Source organism: Camelus dromedarius, chromosome 21 (genome assembly GCF_036321535.1).
Source record: "Camelus dromedarius isolate mCamDro1 chromosome 21, mCamDro1.pat, whole genome shotgun sequence".
Classification (NCBI taxonomy): domain Eukaryota; kingdom Metazoa; phylum Chordata; class Mammalia; order Artiodactyla; family Camelidae; genus Camelus; species Camelus dromedarius.
The window spans coordinates 10,815,035-10,829,203 of NC_087456.1; the positions used below are offsets into that span (position 1 = coordinate 10,815,035).

The 14,169-nt window shown below is 34.6% G+C and overlaps 1 protein-coding gene across 4 annotated transcripts in view; it reads left to right on the plus strand.

Moving 5' to 3' along the window:
- The window catches only part of SYT14 (synaptotagmin 14), a 138,727-nt gene that overhangs the window by 101,260 nt on the left and 23,298 nt on the right, over nucleotides 1–14,169 (plus strand). For all 4 annotated transcript variants that reach the window (XM_010992146.3, XM_010992147.3, XM_064477155.1 and 1 more), the window contains one exon: nucleotides 721–1,170. In XM_010992146.3, coding sequence (XP_010990448.2) covers nucleotides 721–1,170 — 450 coding nt within the window. The remainder of the gene's footprint in view (nucleotides 1–720; nucleotides 1,171–14,169) is intronic.

Consider the following 14,169-nt stretch of genomic DNA (forward strand, 5'->3'; position numbering starts at 1 on the left):
ACTATCAGGAATTTGAGACAATTCCAGGCAAAATGGGTACAATTTCTTTTAATCTTATAATTAAAATATACAGTTTCATCCTTTCTTGAACTTTTGAAAATAGTCATTATTATTAGAAAATAGTATGTAATTTTAAGTTCTCGTTAAAAATTGAAGTAGTGTGTGCTAATGGAAAATAGATATCTGACTACAAATATTTTGAGGCCTTTGTATTTATACTTCCATGTTTCACATTTCCATTGATTTTCAGGCCTAAACATGTTAACATTCTATTACAGATGGGGGCATTTGGGAACAAATCTGAAAATGGGACCACGTTTTTCAACAGCATTATACTTTCATTTATGTTCTCTTTCTCTCCAGCCTAATACTGAGCTGTCTATTGTTTATAATGTTAAAAATGTCAGTCGTTTTTTACAAAAGGAACAGAGATAGACACTGAAGAATATATTTTCATTTCTCATTATAAAAACATATATCCAGCTTTCTCAAAATTGGGATGGTGAATATTAAATTCTGTTTATTATAAGGTTTTGAGTTTAACCTACCACTTACATTATTCTGTCCGCATAGAGTAGCTTTTCATTGTACTTTGCTGTTAAGTATTATTATTTTCTTTATTTTCATATCATCCCTCTAAAGAAATATCAGGTATTTATTTACATGCTGGATTAAATGATGGAATTAAAAACTGAAAACATTTAAATTTGCTTTTCTTAGGATATATCAGCTCAAGGATCATCTTCACAGCTTCCTAAACCTTTTGATCCCGAGCCAGAAGCTAAATATGGCACGCTGGATGTGACTTTTGACTATGACTCACAAGAACAGAAGCTTCTGGTAACAGTGACAGCTGTCACAGATATCCCAACATATAACAGGACAGGTGGCAACTCATGGCAAGTACACCTTGTTCTTCTACCTATAAAGAAACAGAGAGCAAAAACCAGCATCCAGAGAGGACCATGCCCTGTCTTCACAGAAACATTCAAATTTAATCATGTTGAATCTGAGATGATTGGAAATTATGCAGTTCGGTTTAGACTGTATGGTGTACATCGCATGAAAAAAGAAAAGATTGTGGGGGAAAAGATTTTTTATTTAACAAAATTGAATCTTCAAGGGAAAATGTCATTACCTGTGATATTGGAACCTTCTTACAATCATTCTGTGAGTATCTGATCAAATAGCCCAAATACAGTTTATGGCATGGTATATAATATACACAATTTTCAAAATCTGTGATCAACCCAACAACTTTCTCAGTCTATTTTTACATAGTAATCATACCTACAAAATCTCTAAGCCCTAGATAGGTAGGTATAACTTTTTCTCATCTATGAAAGTTGCCCTTGAAGATTATACATGATTTATGTATTTTGTTTTATCTTCACAGTCTAGCCCAGTGCCATACACATGTGCTCCTTTGTTAAACATTTATGAGATGTTTGTGTATGACAGCATCTGAACTCCTTGCAGAACTTACTGTTTTCTTTCTAGTTTAAAACTGGGTGATACTTTAACAACCATCTTATTTCATATATTGCGGAAATTATTTGCTCTTACAGGATATGTACTGCTGCCTAGGTCATAACTACCTTTCCAGAACTGCTTTGAAATTATTTTTAAAGGTTCAAAAAAACTCTGCCCTCATATACTTTCCACTTTTTTAAACAAAGATTTTGCAGTATTTCTGGGAGGAAACTTCAGTTTAGTACTATGAGCTGTTCTCCCTTTTCTGTTTTTCCCTCCAGGTTTTGATCACACACAAGTCAGTCTCTCCCTCCCTCCCTCCCCTTCCCTCCTCCCTCTCGCTCTCTCCCCCCTCCCTCTCTCTCTCTCTCCCCATATCTTTTTGTAATAATTTTTTTTATAAATTCCCACAAAGCATTGCAAATCACAGGAGAGCTGCACTGTTTGTTTAAACCAGGGAGATACATTATGCCACATAGTTATTTAGATTATAAGAAAATCTGTGATATGCTATAAATGTAAATTTTGAATTATATTTATTCCTCTCTTACATTGAATAAGAAGCACTTATTTTTACATGTAAGTACATAGATTTGGAATAGGTTTGTGAATTAAAGTAAAGGTATATTTTAGGGTTGTTTTTAAGCTTTTAAAGGTATAAGTGTAAATCCAAGGCTCGAGGCTCAGTGAATTTATACCAGTCAGCACTTAATCTTCTAGGACCTTCATTCACAGTAGAACCATACCATTTTAGCTAGATGGTTGCAGCATCTTTAAAAACCAAAAGGTGATAGTAAATATAGTATATCCTTGTGAGTTTTTAGGATAATATTTAGCCTTTATTGGGAAAATTGATAACTTGTTTTAATTTTAAATTTCAGAATTACTGTTTGGGGGAAATGTCTTTTTTAATGATATCAGCAGTTTATCAGAGAAGAGAAAAAAAGTCCAAGCAATATTTCAGAGGGAAAAAGATAATTTTTAATACAATTGAGTATTTTTTAATTCTTACTATCATTTTTTAAACTTTCTCATTATTTGGTCTGAGTGATCACTAGTTAATCTGTGGAAAAGTCATTCTTATATGTAGAAATACCTGATTTATGTTACAAGAGAATGGATGTATCATCAAGAGGTATGTATTTGTTGTTTCTTTATTTGCTTTAAGTTATCTGTTCCCAATTCTGTATTAATTATATTCATTTCACAGAGGAAATGAAGCCATACAAAATAATACAGCTTTTTCCTCTGGTCAAGTCAAACTAAATAATTTCTGTGCACACCTGCGTTGCATGTATTAGCTTATATCTGATTCTTTATTTCTGCATTTCTGACAACCAGTATAATAGATATCTGCAGAGTGTTCACGAAAAGAAGAAGTGCTAGATATGTAGTATCTAAGAAACAACGTTTAAATCTGAGCAAAACTATTCTACTCTTAGAGAATTTTTCCTCTGCATTGCCGTGCTTCTCAGAGGCAGTGCCTGTGATGAACTGTTGCTCTGTCTCGCCTTCTTTCTTTCTCCACCTGCTCCAAATTTCATTGCTTGTTTTTGGCTTCTTTGCCAAATCAACTGGCGTACCAAACTTGCAAGGTTACGACTCATAATCCTGTCTGTCAGTTGTCGTGTCATAAAAATGAAACACTAATAGAATGTATAGATTCTGTATGTGCTCCAGTGTTAATGTCCTCTGCTTTAAGTTTTTGTGTTTACTGTATAGAGAAATCCTGCGATCATAGATTATCCTAGGTGATTTTAACTCTAATTTTGTAAGATATAATAATACATGTGCCAGAAGTACTCTCAAAATTAAACGTTTATTCTTGTAGCTTTTGAATAATTATGTTATTGTTGTTGTTGTAAGAATATTAGCCTTTTGGCAAGGGAAAGGGTGTTTTTTATTTTAGCCAGTTCATTGAAGTATAGTTAATTTACAATGTTGTGTTAGTTTCAGGTGTACAGTAAAGCAGTTCAGTTATACATATATTTTTTTTCAGATTCTTTACCATTATAGATTATTACAAGATATTGACTATAGTTTCCTGTGCTGTACAGTAGGTCCGTGCTGTTTATTTTATATATGGTAGTGTTTATATGTTAATCACAGACTCCTAATTTATCCCTCCCTCTGACCTCTACTTTCCCCCTTGGTAACCATGAATTTGTTTTCTATGTCTGGGAGTCTATTTCTGTTTTTGTAAGTAAGTTCATCTGTATTATTTTTTTAGATTCCATGTATAAATGATATATGATATTTGTCTTTCCCTGTCTGACTTGCTTCCACTTAATAAGATAACCTCTAGGTCCATTTGTGTTGCTGCAAATCGCGTTATTTCATTCGTTTTATGGTAATATTCCATTGTGTGGAATATGTGTGTGTACACACACACACACACACACCCCCCACATCTTCTTTATCCATGTATCTGTTGATGGACATTTAGGTTGCTTCCATGTCTTGGCTATTGTTAATAGTGCTGCTATGAACATTGCAGTGCATGTATCTTTTCAAATTAAGAGTGTTCTCTGGATATATGCCCAGGAGTGGAATGGTAGGATCATATGGTAACTCTATTTTTAGTTTTTTAAGGAACCCACTATACTGTTCTCCATAGTGACTGCAGCAATTTACATCCCACCGACAGTATCAGAGGGTTCCTTTTTCTCCACACCCTCTCTAGCATTTATTATTTGTAGACTTTTTAATGATGGCCATTCTGACCAGTGTGTGTGTGAAGTGATACCTCATTGTAGTTTTGATTTGCATTTCTCCTAATAATTAGTGATGCGGAGCATCTTTTCATGTGCCTGTTGGTCATCTGTATGTCTTCTTTGGAGAAACGTCTATTTAGATCTGCCCATTTTTGATTAGATTGTTGTTTTTATATTAAGCTGTATGAGCTGTTTGTATTTTTTAGAAATTAATCTCTTGTCTCTCACATCGTTTGCAGATATTGTCTCCCAGTCTGTAGGTCGTCTCTTCGTTTTGTATATGGTTTCCTTTGCTGTGCAGAACTAATTTTAAGGTCCCATTTATTTATTTTTGCTTTTATTTCCATTACTCTAAGAGATCCAAAAAAATCACTGTTGTGATTTATGTCAAAGACTGTTCTGCTTATGTTTTACTCTAGGAGTTTTGTAGTGTTTGTTCTTACATTTAGGTCTTTAATCCATTTTTGAGGGGTTTTTTTTTCTGTATATGGTGCTAGGGGAAGTTTTAATCCAGTCAGAAAGTGTACAGACTGTGGTTAAAACATATTTGAAGCTTAATTTTAGTTCATTTTCATGGGTAATAACAGAAAATAGAATTCTGTATATAAAATTGTTTTATAGCTGATTTTCCAGAAACTGATGAAATCAATACATTGCGAGAAAAATGACCAATATCACCAAAATAACTTTCTAAAGACCAGCCTTGAGTTTCCTTGAGGGTTAGAATTAAGTTTAACATTAAGATAAGTGAATGATAGAAAATACATGAAGTGTTCAAAAGCATGAGTTCTTTCTACTGACTAGTTATGTAAGTTTGGATAAATTATCTAATCATTTTGGGCATCAAGTTTCTTGTTAGTAAAATGAGAGAATTAAACCAAATGATCTCTAAGGTTCTATCCATCACTGTATTTTCTGATTCTACTAATATGTACTAATATGTACTGGGGGTAAAGTTAGGTAAAAACAGAAATGTTTAATATACGACATTTTGTTGTGGGCATTTACTATGTTTTCTTACTCCTTCATACCTTTTCAGCAACCTTCTAATGTCTGAGGAAGTTCCAGCTAACAGTCCCGCCTCCCTAAGTTAGTCTGTAGGATTCACTTTCCCAGTCTCACTGGTAGCTCGGGCACGAGCCTGTTACCTACACTCTCCACTCGCATTCACTTCCAGGAAACCTCAGCGCAGACTGAACAGAGAAGCAGATGCTGCGCTCATATGTGTTCTCATGAGGTTGATGGTGAGGAATCTGATATGAGTCAGTAGTAACTCTAAAATAGCTTTGTTGGTGCAGAAGTTGTGCTGGTACTGAACAATCATAAATAATAATTGCAGGAAAGAAAAGACCTTGGCATCTAAGTGTCCAGTAAGAGCAGCAGCAGATTTCCTCACCAGGTCATTTCTGCAGTATGGTTTTCACTTTTGTTCTTTAGAAGCTTAGCCATTGGCGTGGTTCTCTAGTCATCCCAATTCCTTTATTTAATAAATTTCTGTTCCACTTAGAGTTAGCTTCCAGTGATTTCAGATAAGAACCCTGGCAAATGTTGAAATAGCCATATGGTTTAATATATACTTGCTATCATCATTTCTTAAGCTATATTCAACAGTTAGAATGTTGTCAGTTACTCTTCTTACCATGGTGGATCCCTCTCAATAACTTGAACTTTTCTTATACACTCAACTTGTTCATGTGGCGCTCTTTCCTAGTACATAATCCCAAATACTTTGTTCACTAGCATTTTTGGTACCATATAGTAATCTCTCTATCACAGTTGTCTGGAATAGCCTCTCCCTTTTCCTTCCTCAAGTTTCATTTCTTATTCAACTTATTAAATTTATTAATAATATTATATTTATTCATTATTAGTTATTAATAATGAAACATTATTCTTTCTCTCATAAACATACAACCCTTCCTGTCCAGACGATACTTAATTTGTGCATTCTATGCAGGGTAGTCTGTCTAGCTAGAAAATGGGGACCTCAGTCCTACAACTGCAAGGCACTGGACTTAGCTAACAACATGAATGAGCTCAGCAGTAGATTCTTTGCCAGAGCTGCCAGATAATATCCCAGCCCAGCTCAAACTTTGATTCAGTCTTGTGGGACCCTAAGTAGAGAATCCAGCTGGGCTCATTTGGACTTCTGACCTACAAAAAAAATGTGGTGAAACTTAAGTGCTATTGGTAGAGGGTATTTAATATGTGCCTATATTTCATTAAATCTGGTTCCATATTATATTTCTATGTGAACACATAACAGTTACAGGAAATAGATATGGAAGTGGGGGAGAAGAGAAGATTCTCAGGAACTTCTAGACTTGAAGATTGGAGGTGGTGTAGGAAGAAAGAGATTGTAAAATATCACAAAAGCCAAGAATGAGGTTTTGAAGAAAGAAATACTCAACTTTGTCAGGTGCTACTGATGGGACCAGTAACCTGAGTGTTGAAAACTGTCCATTGAATTTAGGATGTGCAAGTAATGGGTAACCTTAGAGGGATCAGTTCTGGTGGGTAGAGGGACCAGAATCCAAACTAGAGTAGCAGTCATGTAGACAACTCTTCCAACAAGTTTGGCTGTGAAAATAGAGGAGGTTAAGGAAAGATGTTTCTGAGGCAAGGCGATATTTGGGCATGCTTAAATCCTAATGCAAATGATACAGTAAAGTAGGGGGTATAAGATAAAGGAGAGCTAATTGAAGATAGATATTAATTGATGTGTCTGAGATGAACAGAGAGGCAAAAATGTTACAAGTATTTTCAAGACATTTATTTAAATTGTAGTGGAATAAAGAGAGAAGTGAAGCTAGAAGGGGACTGATAGGCAGGGGGAGAAGGGTTAAGTGGACTTAACGTCTCAAGGATATCAAGGAACAGATGTGAGGTTAGTAGTTGAGCAAGAAGTATGGAAAGATAAGGGGCTGTGGTTAGAGAGAATATTTTCAGCTAATGTGATGTGATGATCAGGGTCCAGAGTGTGATAGTGGACATGGACATCTGAGATAGAATAAAAATTAAAATCACTGGAGATGGATACGTTGGTAAGTTGGTCAGGGGAGGCTAGGTTCTTGGATTGGTTATCCACATGGACATAGAAATCACAAAAGACGGTGGCAGAAATTGAAGTGTAAAAGAAGATTGAATCACGGATTGTTGTTCTCAAAGAATGAAGAGAAAAATTTTGTTCAGGGGATGAAGAGGAAATGTCTAGGACAGAATATCTATGAAAACAGGATGACAGAGCCTTAAAGGAAAATGGTTTTTCTTTTCCACAATTTTAGAGGAGTGTTGCCTGAGAAAGCATCAGAGAACTTTTGTTTCCTAACTCTGAGGTACTTGAAAGATGAGGGAAAAACCGGGACGAAAATTCTGTAGAGGATGATGTATCCTCAGGGAAGAATTGGAACTCAATTAAAGCAAGATGTTGAGGGTTCAGAGAAGAAATTCAAGTTCTGGAGGAGTTTATCATAGATCAGGAGTACCAGAACGCATGGTGAAAAGATTCTGAGAAGGGGCATAATGGAAGTTTGCATTAGTGAAGAAATACCGAGGACAACAGAATGAATGTTAAAGTGAAAGAGATTGCCAGATACCATCAGGGATTTGCCTTCATTTATATTATACCAAAATGTCAGTCCCAATCATAATCTGAGTCTACTTAAACCTCAGATTTCATTTGAAGCCCACTGTAAATGCAATCTTTATGAAAATTTCTTAGATTATTTCTAATATAATTTAAATTAGTAGATGTTACCTGCCTTTGTATACCATGTCTAGTACTAGTCATTGCTGTATAAATGTTGAATTGGGTGGTTGGGTGATTAGGTGTCTATGATACAAACTATTTCTGAGTTATTGCCTCGTGTTGGTTTTTGCAGCTAGTCATGTGTTTTCTTGTTATTGAACTTATTTTATGTCTTCCTTCTAGATTTTAAACACTTTGAGAATAGATACTGTTTTACTTACTTGGTATTTTTCATAGATTCTAGAACATAGATGTTAAATTGATTCATCATGTCCAGACAGACCTGATTATTTAAAAATTCTTACTAACTTCCATATAACATTATTCCCTGATAAGTATCAGTATCCTTAAAACAGCCCTATTAGGAATGTTTTATGACCTGGAATTCGGTAAGCATGCATCTCAGGATAATTAAATGGGAACACACCAGGAATTGTTTTATTTTTAAATGGTAATTGACTGATTTGGGATCCATATGCTCATACAAATTCTCATTCAAGAGTATAAAGCCACAGTCTCCTGAGCGTGATCAACTTTTCCTCATGACTTACTGCAATGATGATCTTATTTTAGATACTTGTATTTTGAACCTTTAATTTCTAAAATCCCTGTATCTTAAAAAGTAGCTTATCTTTATGTTAATGGTTGAATTAATTTAGTTTGATATTCACACTATTACTTTTATTTTTAAGAAAGTTAAACTATTGCTTATACTTTGAAATATGTGTTCCTCTAAGAACCATACTTTAGTTTCTTTAATTAGCAAATGTCTTTTAAAACTTATTTTCACATATTTTCATATTCACTATAATTCACCACTACCCTTGTCAATAAAAAATCTTACATTTTCTAAATGTAGATTATACTTCTTCATCATAAAGCAATTTAAAATAAACAGCCCATGAGAAACTAATGATCACAGTTAAAAGTTACTGCATCGAGGAGAAAGCTGCATGTGTGCAGCTCAGTTCCCTAGGCAGTAACAGTAATGTGAGCCATGACTCACTTCCGTATTAAACTAAATAGTTTCAGACCTATTTAGAGACAGTTATTCAAAGAGAAAGTAAGTGAGCATATATTATTGTTAGAGGGGAATAACTCTAGTTTCACATGAAGAATTGTTATCAAATAAATCTTTCAGTGAAAGGAAGAAGCTAAATTAGAACATAAAAGGAAGCTTTTTGTTTACATCAGAGTCTTAATTTAAATGTTAAGTTTAAACTTGGTTTAAAAAGAAGTCAAGTTTAAATGTTAAGTCTCAAGAAATTTTGAACATGCAGAAAAATTGCATGGGAGAAACTGAAATTTCAGTGACTAAAACTGTTTATTCTGTTTAGGGAATGAAAAACATCAGACTTCTTACCTGGAACTCATTTAGTTGAACCATCCAGGTGCTAAACTGTAAACTACCAAGGACCAACTCATACTTCATTCTTGTTTTGTGTATTATTTTTTCAAAAATAAATCAGAAAAGTATAAAGTTAAGTGTAATAAATATTACAGGTTATAGTTTCCTTTCCTGCTGTATTTTATTCTATGTAATTAACTTTTCCAAGATACTAATGTCAATTGTTTGTAATACTAATGAGAGAAATTAACAAATGCTTTATGGAAAGAGAGTACTATTTGATCACTTTAGTGTGGAATAAAGATGATGACAAGGTAAATTTGGGTCCAGATGAACAACATATTCTATAATTAAGAACACCAAAATGCATTACATAGAGCAAGGAGGTAAAACCCTGTTCTCTATAGAAACATCATGGAGAGAGATATAACATTCAAATTGTGAATATTGGCTGTTTTAAAAAATTCTTTTGAAGGGTCTGTAAAGTGGACATCCTGAATACATACCTTCCTCATTACCAACGGCTGTGAAGGTATATATATTTTTTATTTTAAAGAAGTACTTTATTACGTTACCATGAAGAGTTCCCTTTCTTCGAAAACAGAAGAGAGGAAGTCATATTAAAATACAAGAAAATTTGTTGAAGCTTAAGGGCGTGAGTTTCCAAATGAGGGGCCTGAAAAATAAATGGGAAAAGTCCAGACCTAGACACAATGTTGTGAACTTTCAGAACACCAGTGATGAAGAGAAGATCCTGAAAAGGCCTAGGTGACATAAAAATGAAGATGCGAATGCATCAGACTTCTCAACTACAATGTTAGATGCTAGAAGCTTAAGGAAAGTAGTTCTCCTTAAAATTGCAAAAGAAAGTAATTTTCACTGTTTTACATGTATTATCTTCTTAAATTCTCATCTTAACCCTATTATGATTATCATTATTTATCCCCATTTTACAGATGAGAAAAATGTACTTTAGTGACTTTCACTGTCCCAAAGTCACTATGTTGCATTTGATTGCATGGCAATCTGAAAATATTCCCAACATTTTCTAGTTTCTTTCCTGTACTTCAGAGGATTACATTTCCCAGATTCCCTAGAGTTCTGAATGCTAATCAGGTTCCACCAATTAAGTGCATTCGTGCATGATTTGCAAGGTGAGACTGAGACAGAGACCATATTCCTGCTGCTCCAGGCAGGCAAGTTCAAGGGAAGATGTTTTTCCCCCTCTAGCAACATTCTAATAGCTAGTTTTCAGCTTCACGGATGCTAAGAAGTAATTGCAGTGGCAGTGATGACTTCCTGATCCCTTGATGAAGCTAAAATAGTTGAATGTTTTTCAACTCATGCGGTATCTCCCCACCTTCTTGGTAAATGTAATAACTTCTTTGGTGGGTCAGTCTTTCTGTGTTCTTAGAAGTCATTTCTGTAGGACCAGCCTGGACTCCGCTCCTTCAGCTCTTCCAACAATTTTGTAAGCACCTAATTTCCTGAATTAAATCTATTCTTAAAATACCTAAGGTGATTTCTGTTTTCCTCACAAAACCCTGACTGACGCAGTTCACAGTAAAGGCTTAGTGTTAATGTTAGAATCAGAGGTCTGAGATTTAAGATTTTAAATTTTCAGGTTTTAAAAGTTTTATCTAGGCAGTCCATGCTGTACAGAGACACTCAGTTATAACTAGGGTTTGATTCTAATTAAAATAATTTTAACATGTAATTTCTGAGAATAATTACATTAATAAAAGAGGTAAAAAAGGAAAGCAACTTTCATTTACTTTCTTCAGTTTGAGTAGTGCTTCCATGTGCTGGGGACAGTTTTAAGCACTCGATGTCATTTAATCCTCACAATTACCCTCTGAAATAGGTAATGGGTACTGTTAGCCTCAATGTATAGCAAACAGGGATAGAAAGAGTAACTCAACTGCCTAGGGTCACACAGTTACTAAGTTGTGAGATTTCAATCTGTCTCTCCGTAATCTGTGCTCTTAGTTATTCGGTACTTTATCATTACAGAAGACTAAATTTTACCTAGAAGAGGGTTGGATTTGTCTAGGAATGTTGATAGAACCAACTTTAAATTATGCATGTCTTTACTCCTGTAAAATTTAGTTTTATTAGATGTAATAATCTCTCAGAATCCCTAAAATGTCAAGATTGTGATTTTTAGGGAAGAAAAATACAATGTCAAATAGATGCATAAATGAAAGCTGGAAGTGCCTTTTCATCATTAACACTGGTATCCTGCTGGGAATATATCATAACCAAAATAATTTCATGAAAAAGTGCTGGATTCCCTCTATGTTATTCTGTACTATGTCTTTTCAAAATTTGGTCCTCTTTGAACTGTTAGATTTCTGGATATTTCTCATCATTTACTTCTGAATCTTTTATGATCCTGCACCTTAGAATGTATTATGAAATATGTTACCCCATTATCAATCCTAAAATCTCACAGCTCAGATCAATTTAACAGTTATACTAAGTTGTATTGGTTACATACATAAAAGTAGAGATGTTTGATGATTTATGTTCCTTAGTGAATGGGGTTCTTAGAACAGGGATTTGAATGTTTAAAATGGGAAAGATGATGAAGTATGTGTTTATTAATAGTTCTCCCCCTCCCTTCCCCACACACCTCTAATGAATGCATTGTGTTCCTGTATTCATTTTTAAAACAGAAGTTAGTTTACAAGTCAGTATTTGGACAGTGTTTAGAAATTTGGATCAAACTAATAAATATTACCAAAAAAATTCTAGAGGAACTTAAGTACCACTTAGCCTTTATTTCCGTTGGATGATAAGAGAGGTATATTTCCAATTTTCATACTCATTCCTATGGCAGTCTGGAAATGGAGATCCTGAGGGAGTTGGTAAGGAGACCCTCCACTGAGCAATCCGGCAGAGAAGGCAACAGTGCACATGTGGCCATGTTGGCGATGCTAAGTGGAGGCCCTCAGCGGACTTCCTTTCAGATTCCATTGGCCAGGATTTGGTCACATGCCCATAGCCTCTGCAAAAGAGACTGGAAATGTAATTTAGTTGTCACAGTGAGAGGAGAGCTCTCCCAAAGGAAATTAAAAAACTGGGAAAGGATGTTGAGTGGGAAACCAGCAGTATTCACTGTGGCTTACAACCAGGCATCTGGTAGCAGGCTGCAGGTTTATATATTCATGAATTCACATTTATACTTTTACCATAAACATATGTTTTTGGAAGAATATACATAAAATGAAAGATTTCTCCTTTAAATTTCTCCCCTCTTTCCAAGTATGTAGTATTTCATATATAAAACCTGATGATCAGATCGTATATATGACCATTAATTATTTTCAAGGTGGATTTATAAATGTAATCTATGCACTGGTGAACAGCTGTCTTATACTGTTATAAAGCAAGCAAAATTTACACCTCATGCAAAGTATTTCTTTTTCCCTCCATGCTAATTGTTTTCATCTTCTTTTAATAAGAACTCAGATTTTTAACCTTTAGGTTTGTTTCACAGTTTTACATACATATTATAAATGACACTCTAAAAAATGAATATTTAAAATGCAAAATCAAAAGCTAAAATGTTTATTCTGAAATGAATGTAGTACCTAACCCTCTTCTTTCCTGCAGTTTAAAAGCAAAATTTCTCAGAATGAGCTACCAGTCATTTGCATCAATCTGGGGGCTCTACACGAGATCCACCAAATCAGAATCCTTAGGAAACAGCCTAGAAATCTTTATTTTAAACAAATTCTTCCAAGTAGTCATTAACTATATTAAAATTTCAAGACTAGTGGTGTAGAAAATGTTTCCTTAAAAAACATCATAGTTGTGAGTGAGCTAAGGTATATACTTTGGGGATAATTTCATGGGATATATTTTTATTTATTTTCTGCATTTCCTCAGATTCCTTCATCTTTTATTTACTTTGGTTTCCTTTTCAAATATTTAGCAGTGTGTGTTCTTTGGGTTTTCAAAAAATAAAGGGAGTAGAATGATAAAGAAGTGTCAGTGAAATGATAATAAAAATGTGAAGAAAAGTTCCCTCTTTAGAGAATCTCACACTTTGATTTAATTAGCTGAGATTACCCATGAAGAGCCAGAGATCACATTGAATAAATATTTGCTAAGACTCTATCAGTTTCAAGAGAATGCAGACCAACTCAAAGTGGCTTGAGCAGTAAGGGAAGACTCAGAGTAGGTCTGTCTTCAGGCATCGCTTGATCCAGTGACTCAAATATCACAAAGGTCCTGGTTTCTTCCCCTTCCTACTCTCCTACCCTACCCTGTCTCCCGTGTGTCAACTTCATAATCAGGTTTCATAGAGTGGCCCTCTGGAAATGTCTTGTGTCTCACTAGGTTACATGCCTATCCCAGAACCAATTACTGTGGCTGCAGGGATGGGCTGCGCTGATTAGCTTTTGCCCTGTTGCTGAGCAATGGGTCACTTTTCAAACTACATTGGTAAGAGGTGAAAAGGAGTAAGTTCACTACTGGAAGGCATTGATGAATGGATGCTAGGGAGACAACCAGTCATGTCCAATGTAATAAAAGTCACTAAAACTTTAGTGCTTGGACATACTGTTGGTGAAATCCTATTTCAACCAATTTGATAAAACCTCAGAATTAGGCATACTTTTCTGCACATCACTTAAGGAATCTTGAGTTCTGTGTTTCAGGCAGTTAAGATCTTTCTGATATGCTCAGTTGGCTATGAACTAAATCCTGATAATTGTGATTCTCAATCCTGATTACACCAGTATGACTTGAGGAGGTTTTGATTTTTTTTAATGTTTTCTCATTGTATTTTTTCCCTCATCCTTTTTTATTTATTTATTTATTTATTTATTTATTGAATATAGTTGCTTTACAATGTTGTGTGAGTTTCTGGTGTACAG